A 22,495-nucleotide genomic window follows, 5' to 3' on the forward strand; every position below is an offset into this window, starting at 1 on the left:
CTCTGCTAGGAACGGCCTCATCTAACACCACATGAGCTAGATACCCCTGACAACCTTTCGACAACAACTTTTTCGCTCGCAAAGCCGAAATAACGCCGTGTCTCACCCCACTCTGCTCACCCATAAAAGTAACCACAGGTAGTCCAGGACGACGAAACGTAACTATTTTCCCGTAACAGTCAATATTGGCACGATTAGGGTGCAACCAATCCGCACCTAAGATCACATCAAAGTCAACAATATCTAACGGGATAAGATCAGCTGGCATAACAACACCCTCTACTATCACTGGACATCCTGAGTACATACAATCTACCATACATCTCTCTCCTCTAGGCATAGCGAACTCTAAATCGTACCCTAGAGGTGTGGGGCGAGGTTGCGTCACTTGAGCAAATGTATGAGAAATAACGGAATGTGGAGCTCCACAATCAATTAAGACTCTAGCAAAATAACCAAGAATGTTTAACGTACCCATAATCAAGTCCGGGTTATTCTGAGCATCCTGCAGAGAAATATTGTGAATACGCCCCTGACCCTGCTGTCGTCCGCCGCGACCTCTGCTCACCTGAACACCGCGACCTTGAGCTCCATGCCCCTGACTGGGCTGACCCAACTGTCTCGAAGACCCTGCACTACTAGTGGCAATCTCACCATGCTGATATTGTCCTCCCTGGTACCACTGAGAGCCACCTACTGGAGCTGGAGGATACGGCATGTAGCTGCTGGGATACGGGGGATAACTACCCTGTGAATACGGGTCCTGGGGGTACTGATACTGTCCCGGGGCATAGGGAACAACATCACCCTGGTAGTGGTAGGCACCACCTCTACTTGCCTGGCCATAACTACTCGGACCCTGAATTTGCAGAATCGGTGCAGGTGGCGGCATGAAGGTCTGTTGCGGCTTTTGCTGTTTTACCCTGGGGACAATTCACCGCTCTATGTCCCATCTATCAACACGTGAAACAACCACTGCTGCCACGCCTGCACTCGCCGAAATGCCGGTTGTTACACCTACGGCAAACTGGGGCTCTGCCTCGACCACCATCACCTTGTCTCTGGCCTCGAGCGCCTCCAGCAAACCTACCTCCTCGTCCCTGTCCAGAGGCACTGAAACCACCGCTAGACGAACTCGAACTAGCACCACCCCTTTTGAAGTTCTGAGTCTGGCGAGGCCCAAGCGACGTTTGACCTTTTCCCTTGTCATCTTTCTTCTGCTTGCCGTCCTTTTCTTCTTCATCACTGTCGCTCGACATGTTCTCAGAGTCCTCAATCCTCAACAATATTTCATAGAAATCCTGGTAGGACTCACAATGTGTAGTAGTCGCCATTGAACGCCATCTTTTCTTGGTGCCCAAACGGAAAAGACGAAGCATCTCTGCTGGATTACCATTAACATCAGGGTGGTAGCGGGACAGATCCGTGAACTTACGATAATATTCATTAGCCGTCATCTTCCGTTGTTTCAGCTCGGTGAACTCCTGTTTCTTACAATCAATGTACTCAGGGGGTACATACCTTCTCTTGAACAAATCCTTAAAAACATTCCAATCAGTCACCTGAGCTGGAGTCAATCTACGAAGCTCCTGCTCCCACCAGGCTGCAGACTCCGTATCCAGAAACCATGAGGTTGTCTCGACCCACCTCTCCATAGGAAGGTTCCCCTGATTGTGCAACACACGGAACGTCTTTTCAATGTGTTCTAGCCACCGTTCTGCGCCCTCGTGACCCTCACTACCTTTGAACTTATCCAATTTCAGATTGTACATAGTCTCCAGAGGAGTCCTCTGGGGAGGGCGCATCACTGACGGAAGGGCTGTAGCAATAACTTCCCCCAACTGAGCAACATCGGGGAAGCTAGACTCAGAAGAACGACGTGGTTCCCGACGAGGCGGCATAATTCTGACAGAAGACACCAAACCATTAAAATACTCACAAGGACACATGACTGCCAAACCTAAGCTCTGATACCAAACTGACACACCCCGACCGAGATCGGAGCGTGCTGGCCGTCACACGAAGGTGACGTAGCCATGTGCACGTGCGGAAGCTAATGAGATAGTAATGTAAAAGTACGAATAATTTAAAAACTAGCATACAAAGTACTAAGACAAGTGCTAGCGTAAGTGATACACTAAGTTCAGAGCAAGACTACAGCAGCCCAAAGAAATGATACGATAATAGTACACCCGAAGGTGACCCTACAATGGTGAGTGTCTGTAAGAAATGCCGGGACGCCCTCTGGGAAAACCACCGAAACTGCTAAGCAACTAGAACCTGGAGGGGCGCAAAAACAAAAGCGTGAGTGGGCAAAAACAAAGCTCTTTGAAAACCATTTAGCAAAATACATTCTAACCCCTCGCCGTAAAACCTGTATACTTCCCAGAAAATAAACATATATACGTATGTATAAATATGCCAAACATGCTCAAGGGTAAGCCAATCACGCTCAAGAATATGCCATGTCAACGCCTCATAATAATATGCAAGTGCTCAGGTATAAATCACATCAATAGCATAACATCTGGCAGCCGGAGTCACCTAACGTGACCTGTACGGCTGCATATAGAGCTCCAATCTCAAACTCAATAACTGAACAACTGAACCTGACCACGAGTCGGAACCACCTAAAGTGGTCTGTACGACAGGACTGGGTGTAACGTATATATACGCTCTAGTGCTACGATCACGTGAAGGCTGTGCGAATAATCGCGGGTCACCTACGAGTCGGAACCACCTAATGTGGTCTGTACGACAGGCCTGTGCACCTAGCTTGGATCCAAGCTGAGCATGAGGTGCGGGAGGTGAACAGCACGTGAAGGACTGTGCCCTGCTCAGGGCGGGAGCACTAACACCGGGGGTGCAGGTTATGAGCTCTCTAAACATCTCAAACTACTGCTGAATGTAAATACGAATAACATTTACCTGGCACTTACCTGTGCATCCACAGCACCCAATACGCATATATATATGTATGCCACTACTAATACATGCGATGATGCGTAAACGACATTCATATGATGCATGGCATAAAACAATAACCCTTTTTATTTAAATTTCTGGGAATATAAATGTATATAGGTATATACGGAAAACCAAAAGCCCACTCACTGATAAGTGGAAGGGTCGTAGCCCCCCTGCCTCGAGTGTGCACGCTCATCCTCGGGATACGTATCACCTATACGCGAAACAACTACAAAAACGTTAATTTAAAAGCACATAACCAACTTCTCGTAATAACTTCTCATACATTGCTCAAAATGGACAATTGAATATACCAACGTACTCTACACAACCTCAGGATCACAACCATATTTTTAGAATAATTTTCCTCCGCCGCACGCGTCCCCACGCGCCGGCCAAGGCACGGCCACACGCGCCGGCCACGCGCAAGCACGTGTGGCGCACACTGACGGTGTCAACTGACGCCGTTAGGAATATTCCGTCAGTTTTGATAGATTCCGTTAACGGCGTCAGGAATATTCCGTCACCTTCTCCGGCGCCGTCGCCGGCGCCGGAAAACTGGGAAAATTTCAAACTTAGTTTTCTCACTCGTTTCTCAACCAATTTTCATGATTCTTGGACCAAAATAAAGCTTAGGACTAGTAGAATCACGATAGACTAGTTTTAAAGCCTAAAAACTACTAGATCATACCTGTCCACAACTTCAAAAACCGGCCAACTTTGAACTAAGCTTTCCCGACGTCCAAACTCGTCCAACGAAGCACTCCGAGGCTCCTTGGGACCTAACTAAGACATCTACGAGCTTAAAAATTCCAAAAACAAGTTAGATTAAATTTGCATGAATAGTACTCAAATCGGCCATTGTCGAATCGACGTGAAAACGTAGGATTTCTCACCTGAAAATGGTATCGTTGCACTCGTACGAGCTTCACGAGTTCGATGGTGTCCTTAGTTTCCTCGATGGGTGATGATTTGGTATATTTGTGTGTGTGTCCGTACGTTGAAGGAAGAAGAAGAAGAATGATAGAGGACTCGGGGAGAGAGAGAGAGAAGAAACAGAGAAGAGACAGAAGGAGAGGGAATCACGGGAGAGAAAGACAGGGTGTGTGTGTGTGTGACCCTACGCTTGTCAACACCACACAAACAACACTAAACGTACACGAACGAACTAGGGGTAAAATCGTAATTTCCCACGTACGTTAATATGAATTTTGGGACGGGATGTCACAATAATAATATCGTATGTATAAAAAGAAATTAAAAAAAAAAAAAAAAAAGTGATCTAAAACTCACTACTCACTCGCCCGTTAATAATATCATCTAAGTTAGGCCCGTACTGCATGTCAAATCCAATGACTTGTCCGCAGCAAATCGTTACGATAAACCATAAAGCATTAGATCACGGACTTCTCTCCACCAAAAAAAAAAAAAAACTGAAAATATGACTTTAGCCATTAAAATTTAATTTTCTTGATATAAAACACGTCATAAGTTTTTTACTCAAATAAAACTCATTGACTAGATTCCATATCAGCAATTTCATTAATTATATTTGACTTTACACATTAAAAAAATTTTGATGCCCAAAACACCCATATTTGAATGTTTGATGTACACAATTAGTTCCATACAAATTGTAATGGAGAATTAATGATTTTACGAAAATAAAAAGTAATAAATTTATTTCCTAATACATAATAACAACAAAACATGCCTAATATATACGTAATAATACATGCCTAGTTAAGTCAACAAATTATATTTTACATATAAATGTAGGTAACATATATATAACCAAAAAAATGCATGGTATGTGTAAAAATTCATGCAAAATAATTTACCAACAAAAAATGTTATTTGATTCGGTGCACCTACAATTCGAATGTTAAATTGTTAGATTGCTTAAAAAAAGTAAAATAATTTCCCCATTTTATGTAAAACGGATGTGCTATTCACACACTTTGTTTTTTTTGGCTTCTCACACACCCTTTGTTAATTTTTTTCCTTTGATATTCTTTAATTCATCTGATCCGGTAGCCAAAAATTTAGAAGGGTGTGTGAGAAGTAAACAAGAGTGTGTAGATATCACATCCCTATGTAAAATACATGCAAAATAATTAACCTACATAATAAAGCAAATGCAATGTATGCAAAATAATGTACCTACATAAAAAAAAAATTATTTTATTTAATATTATTTTACGTATTATTTTGTACATATAATAATAAAATGTGCTCAATGTACCTAAAAAATATATGTTATTTGCTCATCATAAATTTACATATAGGTAGATTAATTACTATTATATATGTAGTACTATGCATACATACATACATACATACATATATATATGTATATATGAACGTATAGTAGTATTATATATATAGGTAAACTATATATATATATATATATATATATATTGAGCTTATGGTAGTTCTGTATACATTTGAACGTATATATGTATATATATGTGTGTGATTGGGGTAATAATATGCAATAAATTATGGAAAGTATTATTAAGACTACAAAAATTTTATTCTACACTCTTTACAAATGTATTTTTCTTTCTAAATATAGAAAGTTTGGAGTGTAGAATGAGAATTTTTGAGTGTCAATAACAATCTCTAAATTATTTGTTCATTGTAATTAAGGTGAGTAAAAATATTTATTGATTTATTTTGAATATTGTGGTACAAGTTGTAAATAATTTGTATTAATAGGTCAATTACTTTCCTATGTGACAATCATTTTTAAATTTGAATTTTATTTGAATGTTTATAATTAAGTGAGTTTTTAGATAAGAAATAAGAGTTTTAAGGATTTATATCTAAAGAGCCAAAAAAAAAAAAATATTGATGTTCAACATCTGTGTGTTCACTACCATGCACTCTGGCATTGCCAATGGATTTATCTTCGTGGTTCAGACGCAAACTCTTGAAGAATAGTGAAAAGACCAGTAACCCAGATCCCTCAGAGCAAACCCTCCTTCCCCAGCAAAACGAAAGGGAAGAAGAGCAGCTGGGAGTCACGGAGCGGTTGGTCGATCTTGTCAAGTCCTTCACTTTGGACACTTTCAGGAATTTCCCACTTCCAGGTACAATGATAACAGCTTTCTGAATTAATTTTAATTTTAATTGTTTCTTTTGGTGTTTTGGAACAGTAATTATTTTAGCTTGATAATGGGGTTTTTTCTTCAGTTAATTTGATTTTGGGTAAATAATGAAAATTTATGAGCTGGGTTTTTCTTTGTGTGGATAAGGACTGCAATGGGTTCTTTCTTTTCATGTTAATGGAGTTAATTTGCATTGATTCGTTGCGGTGCAGACGATGAGGGAGCTGAAGAAGATGAAGATCTGTCTGGATGGCAGGAAAGGCATGCCACCATTGTGCTCTCAAGAGTTAGGGTTTGAATTCTAGCTCATTGTTTATGTTTAATATTTTTTGTAATTGATGTCAAATTCACAGTTCTAAAGTTCGTTGAGTAAAGCATGTAAATTTAAATCAACAATTGTAGAATGTTGCTCCTTGGCCTTTTAGGAATGTTCTCTAGCAATTTGTAATTGCTTTTATAATGGTTAGTGCCTTTAGTTGTGTTGAATTTGTAGTACAAATAAGAAATGGTTGTAGTCCTAGGAGCTCGGGAAGTTCGATTACCCTGGGTGTTCCAGGCCCCATATCTAGATTTCTTATTAGTTATAACTTTGGAGCTGCACTGCATTATACAGCCCTTTAAGAGCATTTTTATGAATTGGATCTTTCATATTTTCAGGAACTTTCACATTTGAGATATAAGCTATGCCCCCGCTACTTGAAGGAACGTCAATTTTGGAGAGTGTACTTTATGCTTGTCAAGAAACACGTGGCGGAGTAAGTATTTTACAAGTTTCGGATTTTCTATCATTTCGCACCAATGTTATCTGATATCGTAGTCCGAACTCCTGAATGATTGATTAGTTGTTGATGGGATTTAGGAGTATTCGTCTAGGTGGTTTAGTTTGAATATTTTGAGCCGATTATCTTGTTAGTGTTTGGAACATACTGATTGCTCCTGATGGAGCTCTAGACTCGTAGTCTCTTCATATCATAGGGCCAGTGAAGACTGGTTTGGAAAAACGAATCAAACAAACACGATCCATTCATCTCAATGAACTTGAATACTCAACTTTCAGTTGGAATTGGTTTGGTCAAACACATAGGCTTAGACTGCACAGAAATACATATGTACTCCATTTGAATCAGATAGCACCAAGTTCTTGATTTAGTCTGACATGGTAAGGCTTATAAGTTTATAGCAGATGTCAACAATGTTGAACTGCTGCGATCATGCTTGCACCTGAAGCTTCTTTCGATCCCTGAAAACTTGTCCACAACAGGATGATGCTTATAGCAAAAGAGTCATGTTAAAATCAAAACTGTTAAATGTGACCATCACTACACATTTTCAAATTTACAGATTCAAGCTATAAATACAGGTGCATATGATGATACGAGTCCACGTGACTATCACCATACTTTGTCAAGACATCTGCGTCGTTACTCTTTTGAACTATGCGATGTTTTGCTTGCCCTAGATCATGTTTAGCATCTGCACATGCGAACACACTCATTAAACGTGATTTCTTGATTTGATCATCAGATACGAGCTGCGTGCCATACAACAAGCGAGGATCAAGGAAATGGCAGTGGAGAATGAAAAATCTACAAATACCAGTGCATGTGAAGTCGAAATGTCAGAAGCAAAGCAGGGAGCAAAATTAGCGCCTCCAACGCCATAGCATCACATAAATTGCATTACTGCATTTCTCTTTAGCGGTAGGAATCTTATCCATTCCATTCAGTCCTTGGGCTGATGGACTAGTGACTTGTTAACGCTAATTTATGTACTGTCTGTATTTAAGCTTGCGGTAGTCGACTTCGTGGCAGATTGAAGGGGCGTTGTGAAGATCTGGACCCTGTGATCCAGCATCGGGACTGGAACGGGGGATTGGAGCAGGAACCTTCATAGTTAGTCAAACAAGTACGTTGACAAATCTCGTCACGTTACGATCCAAACTCCATCAATCTGAATTTTTTTGGGAATTTCATTTCGTACGTCGAAATTTAGACTGAGTTGTTAACAATTCACTTGAACACTGTCGATGAACAACTCGAGCACTAGAAAGATACTATCAAAATGGGCCTCAACTTTCGGTTACCTAAGCCGTGTTGGGTCGGATTTGGACTGCACTGTCCTAGAACTCTTTCGCATACAAGAAGGAAAAACCAAAGAACAAGATACGTTCCCATTTAATAAAATCAGTGAAAATGACTTTAAAATTTAGAATTTTAACCAAAAACTCATTAATAACTTTATTTAACGGTTAGAATAAAATACAACATTAAACAAGCCCAATTAGACTAGCCCAACCAAAATAATTGACTCAGGTTGATTTTATACCTAACAATTTTAGTCCAATCCATTTTATTTTTCCCTCTCGTTTATCCCTCTCATTTCCTTCTTTTCAATCTTAAATTCTTCATAAGTGTCTCATATGGTAACGAATCACGCGAGGTTAGAAGTTACGAGTTCGTATTGATGCCCTATTTCTTCTACTACAAGACCCAGACGTTGAAATTCAATATCCTAGGAGATTGACCTCTCCAAAGGTGACCTTTTCCGGGCAGTTTTTGCCACTTTTTTTTTTTTTTTTACCAAATTTAGCTGAATTGGTCCTTGACCCAAGAGAGAAGTTTAATCCTCTCCTCAGGGGCTTCCTTTCCATGTAAGTGCTTCTTCAAAATTGATGCCTTTTTGTCATGTCCAGAACTAGCCAGCAACTTCCCATCAGAAGAGAAGTGAAGAAACTGGAGCCAACTTCACAATTGTAAAAACCTGAGTTGGACAGTGCGGCCACAGCTTAGGTACAGTGAAGAAACTGAAGCAACTCTCTGAATACAATGTGAAAACCTTCAAGTTACCTTCAGAAGAATCTTTATGACGCTGTTTAGGACTCTGCTTTAATGTCACACCATCATCTGACAAAAATGATTCCACATTATCTTCTAAAGAACCAACATCTGCAAATTGTCCAATGTCATCCTGTACAGAAAACGATTCTGTTAGAAGAAGAGTCGCTCTGGCTTTTCTACCTTCTCCGTTTCAGCATCCATAAGATAACAATAAAATTTGGTACTCAAAACTCATTCAGAATCGTGATTCCTCAACAATAGAACCAAGCTTTTGGCAATGTTTACTGACAGCAACTCAGCATACCAGTAAATTCAAAGATGCAGCCAGTCCTGTTCCTTCTAAACCATACATCATCAAGCTTTTTGGCATTCTGTTAACATGCTGCGTACTATTGGCTGTCATAATTCCATCACCAGGCGTGCGAGTTGATGCTGGCGAACTGGGTGAAGGGCCAACAGTGCTTCCTGTGCTGGTGCTGTTGGAGGTCCACAGGAAGAGTGTTGTTTCCTTTTTCTGGTTTTCAGCGGAAAAAAAACATCAATAGATGTTGATCATCTTATCCAAAATTACGTTCATTGGGTCCTAATTCAAAAGGCATAAGATTGTAGCATCATATCATCGTTGTGGCAATTGTTTAACAACATATAAACTAAAATTAAAAATTATATTAGACACTAAAATTAATAGATTATATTAAGACAGAAGAGTTAAACCCATCGATAAGAAAAGAAACTTATTCTACATCATTTGTCAAGGGGTTTAACTAGGATCATCTAATTACCATATACGGTTGTTGGAAAACCCTGCATATAAAGCTATTTACTAGAAATACTAAAACACTGCACATTCAACTCTATATCTGCATGTCAGTCTCCCCTCCAGATTTCCACACCAAAGCGCTCTCGGAGTATTTTAAGCTTGACTTTACTTCCATAACTTGATGGAACTGTCATGACTTGCCGACGCAACCATTCCAGTATAAGGTGACTGAGCCAGAGCCAAGATTATATTCTTGTGTGCCGCAACTGTCATGGTCTTGTTCTCAGCCATGTTCCACAGCTCCAAAAACTAGCTCACAACCATGAAGGCGACTATTAGCAATAATTACCCTTTTACATAATAACTTACTAACCATAGGTTACCATGGTCAACGCAGTTACTATGAATATCATCATCTGCTACTTTATTTGTTTATGAAGCTATTGCTAGAAGTCTAGAAGAGGTTAAGAAATTACCGAGATTCCTCCGATGATCAAGAGAGTTGAATAACTTGGGTGAAAGACACACGAATGAAACTGGTTGCCGTCAGAGCTGAGCTCCTGAATACACTCTCCCGAAGATAACGACCAAATCTTCACCAAGTTCTGACTGACAGATGCCAGATATTCTCCATTTGCATGCCAACAAATGTAGTTTACCATGTCAGAGTGCCCCTGAGATTGAGGACGACGTTTTAATCGTATAACTAATCACTTGTTTCTACAGCAACAGATTAACATTAATGCGGATCTCAGTTAATCCCATATTTACAGACATGGTACCTGGAACGAATGTGTTTGCCTGTCAGTTTCAACAGCATAGATGGAAACAATTTTATCTGAGGCTGCTGCCAGCAGTTGTCCAGGTCTTGGCTGAAACCTCACTTGGGCAGTACCTCCCTGCCCCAAATGATAAAGACAATTTTTAGGGTGTGAGTATAGCTTTCGTACAAATCAAATAACGCTTAACTTGGAAGAAAAGAACAGAAGATTACATACCTTCGAACTACGAGTACAAGACAATGGGTTGGTATTCCAGTACTGAATAACATTGTCATGATCACAGAAACAAAATAAATCAGTCTTCTTAGGGTGGAAGTCAAGGGACATAATAGGAGCTGTGTCCCGTATATGCTTGTAAACAATAGTTTGGCTGCCACGATAAGATTAATAAGTCAACAATGCTACAATGAAAATGCACGTTAGAACGTTCTAACAACTAAAAATTACAAATGAATAAAAAAATCTTGAAATTATAAACGTATTGAGGTACATCCTGGTTGTATCAGCTCAGACCATGCATAAAAGAGAGTAAAGACAATTACATTGACTGCATCCCACAATCGTACAGATTTGTCAACTGAAGCTGTTGCCAGGTGAGATGAATTTGGTCTAAATCGAACATCTGTGATAACTAACTTGGATCCCTAACCAAGGACATACAGAAAGAGTACAAAGTTTAAGTCTGCATAATTATGCACAACCTGTTGCAGTTGCTACTGTGGCAATTGTTCATGCTGTTGAGAGGAAGGGTGCTGCATCTGTGCCATTTTTATCTGTTGAACACCAACAAAGCTTCAGAGAAAGAAAATTTAACCTTTCAAAGGATCAAAGTTTTTGGAAACAGTAAATATCAACAGCCAAACTTAGAAATCACATGAAATGATGATTGATCATAACCATTAAAAGTTGAAAAGACCAAATTCTCAGAAAATAGAGCAGGAACATTTACGACAATAGATTTAACAGCATCCTTAACCATAGAACCCCAACAACAACCATGAATCCTAATCCTCATCGGGTACATCAGAAAGGTTACCTTTGGTGAACTTGATAAAACTGGAGAGGACATAGATCCATCATTTCTGGTAGACTGGCCGTCTTTTGCATTCAAGCTACCCCTACGCAGTCCAGAAAATCTGCGAGGATCCATATCTCCATAATTTGTTGAACTTCCAACGTTATTTTGTGCCTGAGCTTGTGCCAAAACCTGCTGTTGTTGAGATGCCAAAAAGAACTGATTTGGGTCTGAAGATTTGGCTTCTGCATTTGTACACCCAAATTCTGTCGTATTGGTTGATTCCCTGTAGTATGTAGTAGTTAAAGGCCAACCCTTCAAAGGAAGACCTGTAATGCCTTGAGGCTTGATTCAATCCTGAAGGAAGAAAGGAGCCGTATCTGACAGTCAGGTGTTGTCACCTGCACTGCTCAGTCCAAATTTTGACTGTAAAATTGCTTGTTTGTCCATAAATTGATGAAGGATCCATAGACAAACTTTTCTGAGTTGCACCTAAGCTCCTAAGCTAACTTCGCTTCTGATGTCCTACAATCTCCACAAGCCGCATACTAATTGCTCAGTGTGCTACAAAAGAAGAGGCAAAGAAAGTTAAGAAACGTGAGAGAAGGAGAATTGAACAAATGAATTATTTGTTTTGAGAGAGAAGGAATTACTTGTGACTACCGGAATATGAGAAATCTTGGGCCACTCTGTGCCTGTACCCCTGGCGCATCTTTCCTTCAGAAAGGGACATTTATCAATCCATATATGTTTTAAGTTGGTGAGGCGTTGCATAGCTTGGGCGGAAGGCAGAGACTTGAGATTCTTGCAATTGTTAATCCCCAGTTGGGTAAGAGATGTAAGGTCACCCAACCACTCTGGAAGAGTCTCCAGCCCATCACAATGATCTATTGTTAGCTTTGTTACAGGACTAGTCGAGTGATGAATTACTTGAGGCAGAGACTTGAGCTTAGGCCACCCGCAGAATTCTAACGAGTCTGATGATGGAATTTGCGGAACCGGGAAAGAATCGAGCTCCTCCCACAACCCACCAATCGATAATTTCTTCAAACGAGTCAGAGTGTGTAGACCCGTCGGCAAGTATTGTAATTTCTCACAAGAATCTATACTTAACTCGGACAGAGATTGCAAGCTAGTTACATCGACATTTGCTAGAGATATCAAATTATCGCACCACAAAACTTCCAACACGACAAGGGAGGTGCAATCGCGTAAAGAAATCTCCTCAAGAGTACTGATAGAGTCAATGTTCAATTCTGGTCCGCTGCAACTTGCAATAACCAATCTCCGGAGGGCGGTCAGACTCTTCCCCTTATCGGCAACTGAACTCCATCTTAGCATGGGGCAATTCACAATACTCAACTCCTCAAGAGATTCATGACGGCCTTTCAGGCTTAATAGTTGAGCACAATCTTCAATTATAAATTGCCCAAGGGATGGCGGGAATACATCTGAAATTCGAATACGTACTAAGTTTCGGCTACCACTTATTTTCAATCTCTCAAGTGCGTTGCAATGTTTCAACCCACTTGGTAAGTCTGAAAGCTTCTTGCAACCCTCAATCACCAATTCTCGAAGACATGGTGCGATTGGAATGGATGGTAGGTTGGGGCTACCACTTATTTTAACCCTCTCAAGTGAGTCGCAATGTTTCGACCCACTCGGCAAGCTTGAAAGCTCCTCGCAACCCTCAATCACCAATTCTCGGAGACATGGTGTGATTGGAATGGATGGTAGGTTGGGGCTACCACTTATTTTAACCCTCTCAAGTTTCGACCCACTCGGCAAACTTGAAAGCTTCTCACAACCCTCAATCACTAATCCTCGAAGACATGGAATGATTGGAATGAATGTTAGACTAGGACAATTCCTTATAGTCAACTCCTCAAGAATAGCGAGTGTTTCTAGCCCATCAACCGAAACATGCCTCAGAGATTCGCATTTGTCGATACAGAATGAACCAAGGGATGTACAATCCTGTAAAGACAACTCCTCCAGTGTAGTACTGCTGCCGATAGACAATTCCGGTACACAACTTGCAATAAGTACCAGTTTGCGGAGTGTCGTTAGACCGTGATTTGAAATGCTTATTAACTTGGGGGATTTATAAATGGTCAACTCCTCAATAAGAGACATGTCTAACCCATCAGCTGCATGCTGCCTCAATTGTAGAAAATCGTCGACACCCAGTGCACGAATAGAAGTGCAAGATTCAAGCCCATAAGTTTTTAGTCCATCACAATCTTCAATGGTCAATTCACGGAGGGATGTGCATCCGTGTAAGCCTGAAATTGACTCTAGACTTCTGCACGACCTTAAAGACAACACCTGTAGAGGGATATAGCATTCTGGTAGACTTTGCAGGTCCATTGATATTAATCCACCACATGAACTAATCTCCAATCCTCGAAGGGATGTTACACCGTGAACTGAAATGGATATCAGACTATCACAGCGGCTTATTCCCAAATTTTCAAGAGATGGACATTTTATGGACAACTCCTCAAGAGAAACTCCAGTGTACAATTCTGGTCCACTATGCTGGCTGGTTGTTGTTAATTTACCACCACGTGAACTAAACAACAATTTCCGGATGGATGTCAAACCAAATAATGAAAGGGATCTGAGTTTGTCGCAGCTGCATATTTCCAGATTCTGAAGAGAGGCACACTTTTCTACCAGACTTGTTAGGTTTGATAGCTCGTGACAAATACTCACCTCCAACTTACGAAGGGATGCAAAATGATCAGGAAATTTTCTTATTTGTGGACACTCCACGAGATCCAACTCCTCAAGGCAAGGAAACACCGATATTTGTTCTTCTTTCACCACTGGTGGTTCAATCCATTCGGTCAGATTTAGGGCCGCAATAATTCTAAATGTCTTCAATGTAGGAAACAAAGCCTTGGTCTTCATTGCATCATCAATGCCATAAAACTCATCTCCCAAACGTTTTAGATTGCACATTGTATTAAACTCAAGATGCATAAGACTAGGTAGATGGCCAAGCATAGGGGCTTCCCCACATACATCGCACTGAAATAATCGAATCTCTTTCAAGTTGTTGTGTGGCTTCCAAGATGGAAATTGAGCACCCATGAAATTGCGAATCTCTAAAATTTCAAGATTAGGGTGCGGCTGGAGGCCTTGGAGAACATCCTCTTCACTGTTGTTGCATGGCCTCATTTCCTCACCCCATATAAGTGATAACTTTCGTATGTTTCTCTTCCCAACTAAATTTGATTTCTTCGCTTCTTCTCCATCCCTCACATGTTCCAGATCATAAATAGCCAACTCACCTTTCAAGTGGTTTAAGCCAGCCAATTCCTCAATTCCACGACCGGTTCCATCAGGACTCACAATAAAATAAGGCATGGTTCGAAGACTAGTCAATTGCCCAACCCTAACATGAGATTCCCTGTACCAACCAAAATTAGCACGTTTCTTTTTTTGGACAGGACCAAAATAGATGTGTCTCAAGTTGATCAAATCTCCCATTTCCATAGGAAACACCTTCAGACGTCTACAATGCTCCATTCTTAATGTCTGTAAGTTATGCAGCTTGCCGACTGATTTGGGGAGTGCTTCAATCTTTGTTCTAGAAACGTTTAAGTACCTCAATTGCTTCAGTTTCCCAATTGAAATAGGCAGCTCCGTAATATCAGTGTCGTAAAGATTCAAGACATGTAAACCTCTATACCTTGGCAACATGTTACTGGGAACTTCACTATTAGAAAACAATGAGCGCAATCCCCTTGAACTTGTTTTCGAAATTGATTGCAAAACCGAAGTAGGAATGTGTGAAGCATGTCGAATCTTCAGTGTTCCGACCATCTCATTAGAATCCGAAGTTGCGCTGTCACATTTTGATACAAGTTCTACAAAATCATGCACAAGAACATGCATCTTGCATTTGGCAACACCACCAAATTCATCCTTCGTAAGATCTTGAAATAAGAAGTTTTGCAACAAAATATGAAAATACTCAATGCCGATATCCTCCATCTCCATATCAATATTCTCGGAAGAGGGGTGAAGAAATCCTTGAGCCATCCACAGTTGGATTAGGTCATCCCTTTCGATTTCAGATCCTTTCTTGAACATTGAGCAGTAAGTGAAGCATTGTTTCAAAAACGGGAGTTTCAAATTATCCAGACTCAACTTCAATTCCGAGATGATAATCTCTTTTGCTTCTGGAGAGTCCCATATTTTACTTTGTAGAATTGCTGACCATTGATCTGCACCATTCTTAGAACGCAACATTCCTCCGAAAACCTGTTGGTTCATATATGGTTAGATTTCCTGTTAAATTATTCATGGACTTCATAAGTGATTATAACAATAAACATTAGTTGGTAGTTTGACAGAAGCTGGGTAACTAATATTATAACGTTGATGTTAATGGATAAAGAGAATGTTAGGACCCTAACAATATTAATGGGCCAATATCTGTAATAAGGTTAATGGGTCGCTTAGGCCCACTAAGAAGAGCACCATGTATTTCTGAATAGCCTCATTTGTAAGCTTCAAATAAATAATACAAAATAAATTGTCTTTACCTTTGCCACAAATGGTAAACCTGCACACTTTTTGGCAATCTCTCTTCCAATTTTCTCTAGATCAGGATCTGTAGGAGCAGTATTATCTACAAATGCTCTTCCCTTCAATATGGACCAGCATTCGTCTTCCGATAGAAATCCCAAATCATAGTGAGGAAGTGTTCCCGTAATTGTTGCAACTTTGGAACTGCGTGTAGTGACAAGTATGGTGCTCCCCCGTGCAAAATGAAGTTCTGACAAACAAATCATCAATTTGCTCCATTCTTCAGAATTTTCATTCCAAACGTCATCAAGTACAAGAAGACATCTTTTCTCCGTCAACTGTTCTTGGAGGCTTTTAAGCACTGCCTCCTGACTTTGTATATCAACCGTTCCGCAGTTAACACATTCTAAGATTCGACTCAAAATTAAATCGGCATCAAATGTATTGGATACATATATCCATATTTTCTTATCGAACTGTTGACTTATCGCATCTTCATTATAAACCAACTTGGCCAAAGTAGTTTTTCCCAAGCCTGGCATCCCCACAATGGCCATGACAGAAAGATTTTCTTCATCTTTTGAGTTGGTCAAGGTTGCAACTATGTTTGACACGGCATCATCTCCGCCAACGATGATTTCATTGCCAATTGATGAATTGGTTTCTCTCCTCGATTTCATTGCTTGAGAACTTGCATCTATATTTTTGGAAAATAGTGCCATAGAAGATGCCCGACTGGCGAGATCCACCAACAGTGCGTTGATGCTTTTAATTTTAAGTGCTGTTTTAAGACGAAGTGCAACCGGATTAGAGAGTGAAAAGAAGTTGAGTACCTTTCTCTTCAGATGGTTTTGTATTTCGTGCTTATGGCGGAGAACTTCATAGTTGATTTCCTCCAAGACATCATCAGCATCATTGGCTACGTCTTTAAGTTTCTGCACCCACGACGCCACTGCCTCACGCGGATCTTGTGGTTGCTCAGCAGCTTCACGCGTGATATCTTGAATCATGGCTAATGTTTGATGCAGGCTTTTCAGTTTTGGTTCAAGTTCCCAAGAACGGACGAGCGGTTCATTGGAAAGTGAAGCTGCCTTTGCAAGTATTCCCTCAGCAGTGAAACTAGATATGTCTGCCCTATCCATCCTTCCGTACACAGATCTCAAATCAAAGAACAGATTAAAACCAAAACACAGCGCGCATAGGCACAGTATTAGTCTGGTTGATAGATAGCAAGGAGCGGTACGTATGACAATAATGCATGTTTGCCTTATCTTGTATCTGTTTTTGTGGCTCTAACGTAAAGTTGTTGTATATGTGGTCACTAGATACCAATTGACTTTTGTTGTTTCGGTCACAAGTTTTTTAAAGAGAAATTAGATTCACATCTCTTATTTTCATACTGCATTGATTGAAATTTTATCTTTTGTTTAAATGAGAAATTTAAGATTACTAAGAAAATCAAAATTAAAAAATTAAAAAATTGTAAAATTTAATTTCCTAAAAATTGTGAAGTTTATTGTTTGGATACTGTAAAAACTATAATGAAATTTCAGGAAATTTAGTAAAAGGTTAATAAAAATTTTACTAATGAACCATATATCAATGGTCAATTTTTATTTTGGACTTAATCAATGAAATATTTTTGTTAATTAGTCATAGGTCAAATAAGGAATGTTACATGGGTTTCAAGCCCATATAAATAGTTATAAAATTACTTTTTTGCCCCAAACTAAATCATAAAAAGGTTTATGATCATCTCTCCCAAAAATCCTCTCTTTTCTGTAAGTAAAGATAACCCAAATTCCTCTCTCTCTCTCTCTCTCTCTCTCTCTCTCTCTCTCTCTCTCTCTCTCTCTCTCTCTCTCTCTCTCTCTCTCTCTCTCTCTCTCTCTCTCTCTCTCTCTCTCTCTCTCTCTCTCCGAATCCGGAATCCGTGGGACTCCACGCCCCGTGCGCTAGTAAAAGTAAAAGTAAAACTAAAAACTAAAAACGTAAGACAATAACTTCTCTTATACAAGTAACTATTACAAAAATCCTTACAGAGTGTACAAAAATAAAAAAAACTCTTAAATCCCACTTAACTCGTCTAGCACATGTCTTGTCAAATAACTCATTTGTAAAATAAAAGGATAAGGGGTGAGCAGCAACCATCATCACTCAGTGAGTAGAATATGTAATATGTCAATCAAGCAATGTCATTTTATTCACTATAGAAAATACAATAATAATATCAAAATCATCGTGCACGTAGTGCCATATCACATCATCCCTTTACGTATTCATTATATTCTTCATAAATAGTAACTCACCACGTGACTCCTATTGGCCATTATGCCCTAATGTCTCCATGTGCAGTTTACATTTATTCTTCGGATTAATGCAACACTAAAGTTCTTATGCTCCATGAACAATCCCAAATATCCACATATCGCTATATTAATAATTCCGAAAGCATTTCCACAAATTCAACATGCTTGACTTGAAATAGAGATATTTGAAAATAAGTATAATTTGCAACACATTACATAAACCACTCACCTCGATAATCCGAGCTTTGACAAGACAAACCATCTAACAATCTCCACACACCAAACCCCTAATTTTAACGGATGATCCTGGATGCTTGCTAACCAAATGGAGCAACAGCTCCTTGTTCGAGAGCTCTCTGCATGCAGAGGAAAGGAGAGAGTTTGAGGGAAAGAGAGATGTAAAATAGAGAGAAACGAAGTGGGATGGAAGAAAATATAAAAAGAAAGGGGAGAGTTGAGTGAAAGTCAGTGGGAAGAGTGAGAGTGAATAAAAAATGATGAAGTGATGTGTGTGTCAGAGGGAGAGACGGGAGAGATCAAGTGGGGGAGAGTGTTGTTGATTGAATTTATCTATATATATAAAGGAAGAAGGTCAGTTTGGTAAAGCTTTCAGAAATGCCAAGAATGCCCTGATTTCATACATAAAGCACACGGATAACTGCTCACAATAATAGGGTCAAATTCGTAAATATGTTACTATTTATAAATCATTTACAAGTTGAAAAACAAAATTATTCATTGCAAACTGTATGTGCACCCATCACAACAATAACAATTATGAACCACTAGATGAAAACACACAAACTTTAAATTCATTATCATCCCTTAAATTAATCATCCTATAACTACTTCGTTACATTCTATCTTTCTGCTATACAAAAACAAGAAGTAAATAAATAAATAAAAAAAAAGAAAAAAAATACTTCAGATGGGCATGAAGCCACGAACTCTCAACAGCAGTTGCAGCGGCTGCAAACTGCAGAGACGGAACTCTCCACAGCAGTTGTAGACTTGCAGTTGCAAACTGCAGAGACGAAATTCTCCACAGCACTTGCAGCGGTTGCAAACTGCAGAGATGGAACTGCCATATACCTCACGTTTAAAGTGAGCAACGGGTCACTCCATCCCCACAACCCAGTGATAAATTCAGACAGTCGCTCAGTGTACCAGAACGCATCCTTCTCTGCTGCCCTCACCACCAATAGTCTCTGGCCTTCTAAGCATTCAGTCCTCTGAATCTTCTCTCACTTCCGCCTCCGTCGTCGTCTTCATTACCATGTCCTCCAGGTACCCAAGATTTTATTCACTTCAGTGTCCTATATAATCCAATCATCATCGTCTTCATCAAAGAGTGTCCTAAATATTGTCTAATTAGATAACTTAAAGCTTTTGTTTGCTTGCGTCACCGTCACGGGGGGCTTTCAGTTTGTGTTTAATCAAGTTGATGGCACAAATGGTAAACACACGAAGACCTTCCGATCCCAACCAATTCACGACACCCTCAAAGCCGTCTACGGCCACTCCTCCCAACTCGACGAGGCCTAGCTCTTCGCTCGCTCTTCAGGTGGGTCCTCTTTATCTCTCTCATTGGGGTTTTGTTTTGTTTTGTTTTTTTTTTTTTTTCAGTTTTCGATTTTGTGCATGTGTTTGAGTTTTTTACCGGACGGTGGATTCAAGGAGAGTGAACTTGACCAGAGAGCACATAGACTACGAGGGCTACTCGGTGCTGCCGCTGGCCATACGACATGACACCATTGTTGCAATTCGGAAGCACAAACTACGACGGAGACGCCGAGAAAGTTCTCATAATTTCCAATGGTCAACAAGAAGTACCAAATTTGTACTTAGCCCGCCGACCCTACCCAGGTAGTAAATTGTTTGACTTAATCATCATTCGCTTAACTATAATGTTATCCCAGTTGACATCCGAGTTCAATTTCAGTCAAAGTTTTTTTTGGAAACTGAAGGAAATTGAGAATCACAAATAGGGGCCTTATTTCATTTGGGTCATCTTTGGAAACGTTCGACTACTTCTACAAGTTCCTCCATTACTGGCCTACTGATCTCAATGTCAATAAGGTATGAAACAACGTTATGAATTTGTTGTTAACCTTTCAGCTATGCATTCATTTTGCTGAACGTTAAAGACTGGAACTTTTTGTTAGTGTATAGCAATATACTGTATGATTTATGTAATTTGGATTTCGGAAATTTGGTGATGGGTTGTTTGCTTTCCCCTGTTTGGTTGATCATCAACTGCTACGAATTTGGTGCATTACCCAGTTTTATGAAAAAAATTATTTAGGATTCAGCTACGTATGCTAATACGGTATTACAAATAGGTTTTTGTTTTAATTAGTAATGTTGGAGCCGTTATGTAGGAATTTATTCAATTTGATTGCTAGAAAGATAGGGAGGAGGGGAAGATATTGGTTTTGAGTTGAACGTTATGTTTTGAATTTGAGTGAGTATTACTCATTTATGCGTTTGAAAATCTAATTTAATCGTGAAACTAATTTCTCTTGGAATTTGGTATGAAGCTCGATCATGGTAGTTCTTTGGTCTTGCTACATTAAAGCGAGAATTTGTTCACATCATTCTGGATTTGAGTTCACAAAGTTGAATTATGTTTACGTAGTGAGATCAGTTTTAGAATTTTCAATTAAAACATGATTAATTTTGTAAGATTTGTGTAAATTGGTTGTAATCACGGGCCCTACGTGTGATGTACAAAGTTATATTTTCATTTTAACATTTGTGTTGTTCTTCTTTGATGATTTTAAGAAACTTTTCATTCAAATATCTCCTCTGGCCTTTTGTAATATTGTATTTTACCACAAGCTATAAAATTCATGTTTCCCACCACGAAAAGTACAAACACCAATAGTTAGAGCACACAATATGTCAATAACAATCTTCTAAATTGTAAACAATATACCCTAATTCTTTTGTGTGTGAGTGCCTATATGTCAAACAAAGTAACATTAAATCAACTGACATTTTGAATATAATTTGGAACTTAGGATAGTGTCATTTACAATTAATTATCTTGGGCGAGTGTATTTACAACATATTTTCATCTTTGCATCAACCTGAGCTTAGTCAATTACTTGGAAAGTTAAAGATGCTAAATTAGTTGAATCTTTAATGGAGTTCGATTGCAATTCAAAGTCATTTTAAGTTCTATTGCAATTCAAAGTTCAGGGTTTTTGTTTGGTCATCATTGACGAAGTAAATGTAAGTTATTTACGGATTTTAACATTTGGGGTGTGCATTTTGTTTCTAGATCTTCCCAATTCAGTGCTTCTGTTACACTAACGGAAAAACTGTAAACCTAAAAGCGAATGGTTCCTTTTCTAGCAATGATATATTATGCCTCAGTGAACTTTATTGTGTTTAATTTTGCCCTGCTGCATCTATTGCTTATTAGAACGTAAAACAAGACAGAAAGAAGAGGAAAATTAGTTTTCATTTCTTCTGAGTAAGTTTGTTTCATCCCTTTGCCTCCAGTTTTCTGAATTTGTTTTTGTAAAATCGCTGTCATTGTTTAATTTGTCTAACTATTATGCCCCAGTGAAATTTGTCAACAGAGAACTGAGATTGGATGACACGGTTGAAGAAGCCAACGTAAAGGTAAGAGAGAGAGAAGACGGACAAATAAAGAATAAACGAGAAATACATTAGCTTTCTTCGTTGCTGTCAATTGATATTTTTTCCAAACGATCTTTTACGTTATGCCAAAATTACATGTCATGTTGTAGCTTTTTAGCCTCTTTTTATGGGTATTACACATTTTTCAAAGATCTTTTTATATTATATCGACCCCACATTCGTCATTTGTTATATGAAACTGTATTTTGGTATATTTTTTCTGCATTTTGTACTGTATACATTCCTTTACTACACCATTTGAATGTCATATTTCTTTTCTATTACAGATATGATGATGAAAGCTTTTCTTCACTCGCCTATGGAGAAAAAGAGGCATGCATATAAAAGATGCAACTACCTAGAACCTTGGTTCACGTTGAAGCATGTCATCAAAGGGAGTAGTCAATTTACAGTTGCTACATGGTGTAATTAGCATCTTTTATAGAGTTTTAATTTTTATGTAAATGGGTGATAGAATTTTCAACTTTTTGTATAATGCTGAATAGTTTCATATACCAA

The 22,495-nt window shown here is 39.2% G+C and overlaps 3 protein-coding genes across 7 annotated transcripts; 1 reads left to right on the plus strand and 2 right to left on the minus strand.

Moving 5' to 3' along the window:
- Window positions 1-5,801: 5,801 nt before the first annotated feature.
- LOC103961652 lies at window positions 5,802-8,088 on the plus strand. Of its 4 annotated transcripts, none has more exons than XM_048567115.1 (5): window positions 5,809-6,062; window positions 6,293-6,372; window positions 6,738-6,835; window positions 7,605-7,780; window positions 7,867-8,088. In XM_048567115.1, exons 1-4 carry the CDS (start codon window positions 5,870-5,872, stop codon window positions 7,741-7,743), a joined length of 510 nt encoding a protein of 169 aa, XP_048423072.1. In that variant the 5' UTR covers window positions 5,809-5,869; the 3' UTR covers window positions 7,744-7,780; window positions 7,867-8,088. The 4 variants fall into 4 exon arrangements, with proteins under 4 accessions (XP_048423084.1, XP_048423072.1, XP_048423079.1 ...); XM_048567122.1 differs by having other exon boundaries at window positions 7,892-8,088; XM_048567127.1 differs by having other exon boundaries at window positions 5,802-6,062; window positions 6,293-6,366; window positions 7,605-8,088.
- A 361-nt stretch (window positions 8,089-8,449) lies between these two features.
- LOC103960798 (transcriptional corepressor LEUNIG_HOMOLOG) lies at window positions 8,450-11,609 on the minus strand. The gene is made up of 8 exons (XM_048591243.1): window positions 11,334-11,609; window positions 11,002-11,103; window positions 10,676-10,717; window positions 10,460-10,576; window positions 10,154-10,351; window positions 9,222-9,431; window positions 8,927-9,047; window positions 8,450-8,840 (listed from the first exon to the last, which is right to left on the minus strand). The coding sequence occupies exons 1-8, from the start codon at window positions 11,607-11,609 to the stop codon at window positions 8,743-8,745; spliced, it is 1,164 nt and encodes a 387-aa protein (XP_048447200.1). The 3' UTR covers window positions 8,450-8,742.
- Window positions 10,809-17,259, minus strand: LOC103960811 (putative disease resistance protein RGA1). 2 transcript variants are annotated; one of them, XM_048567010.1, is made up of 4 exons: window positions 16,034-17,259; window positions 12,138-15,749; window positions 11,496-12,038; window positions 10,809-11,232 (listed from the first exon to the last, which is right to left on the minus strand). In XM_048567010.1, the coding sequence occupies exons 1-3, from the start codon at window positions 17,156-17,158 to the stop codon at window positions 12,000-12,002; spliced, it is 4,776 nt and encodes a 1,591-aa protein (XP_048422967.1). In that variant the 5' UTR covers window positions 17,159-17,259; the 3' UTR covers window positions 10,809-11,232; window positions 11,496-11,999. The 2 variants fall into 2 exon arrangements, with proteins under 2 accessions (XP_048422967.1, XP_048422971.1); XM_048567014.1 differs by having other exon boundaries at window positions 12,128-15,749; window positions 16,034-17,257.
- Between the last annotated feature and the right edge of the window lie 5,236 nt (window positions 17,260-22,495).

This window comes from the organism of the source record quoted next, unplaced genomic scaffold (assembly GCF_019419815.1).
Source record: "Pyrus x bretschneideri cultivar Hongxiangsu unplaced genomic scaffold, Pyrus_bretschneideri_v1 Contig10, whole genome shotgun sequence".
NCBI lineage: Eukaryota > Viridiplantae > Streptophyta > Magnoliopsida > Rosales > Rosaceae > Pyrus > Pyrus x bretschneideri.

Bases quoted from the DNA above. Each gene is read 5' to 3' on its own strand.
- LOC103960798 (XM_048591243.1), bottom strand. From the start codon at position 11,609: ATGGATCCTCGCAGATTTTCTGGACTGCGTAGGGGTAGCTTGAATGCA. The intron at 9,432-10,153 runs GTAATTTCTTAA...GCTGAAAACCAG, and splicing joins TGATCATCGGAGGAATCTCG to AAAAAGGAAACAACACTCTT. The intron at 9,048-9,221 runs GTATGCTGAGTT...TTTTCTGTACAG, and splicing joins CTGCATCTTTGAATTTACTG to GATGACATTGGACAATTTGC.
- LOC103961652 (XM_048567104.1), top strand. From the start codon at position 5,870: ATGGATTTATCTTCGTGGTTCAGACGCAAACTCTTGAAGAATAGTGAA. The intron at 6,063-6,292 runs GTACAATGATAA...GTTGCGGTGCAG, and splicing joins CAGGAATTTCCCACTTCCAG to ACGATGAGGGAGCTGAAGAA. The intron at 6,836-7,604 runs GTAAGTATTTTA...TTTGATCATCAG, and splicing joins GTCAAGAAACACGTGGCGGA to ATACGAGCTGCGTGCCATAC.
- LOC103960811 (XM_048567010.1), bottom strand. From the start codon at position 17,158: ATGGATAGGGCAGACATATCTAGTTTCACTGCTGAGGGAATACTTGCA. The intron at 15,750-16,033 runs GTAAAGACAATT...ATGAACCAACAG, and splicing joins GTTTACCATTTGTGGCAAAG to GTTTTCGGAGGAATGTTGCG. The intron at 12,039-12,137 runs GTAGTCACAAGT...CTTCTTTTGTAG, and splicing joins CCAAGATTTCTCATATTCCG to CACACTGAGCAATTAGTATG.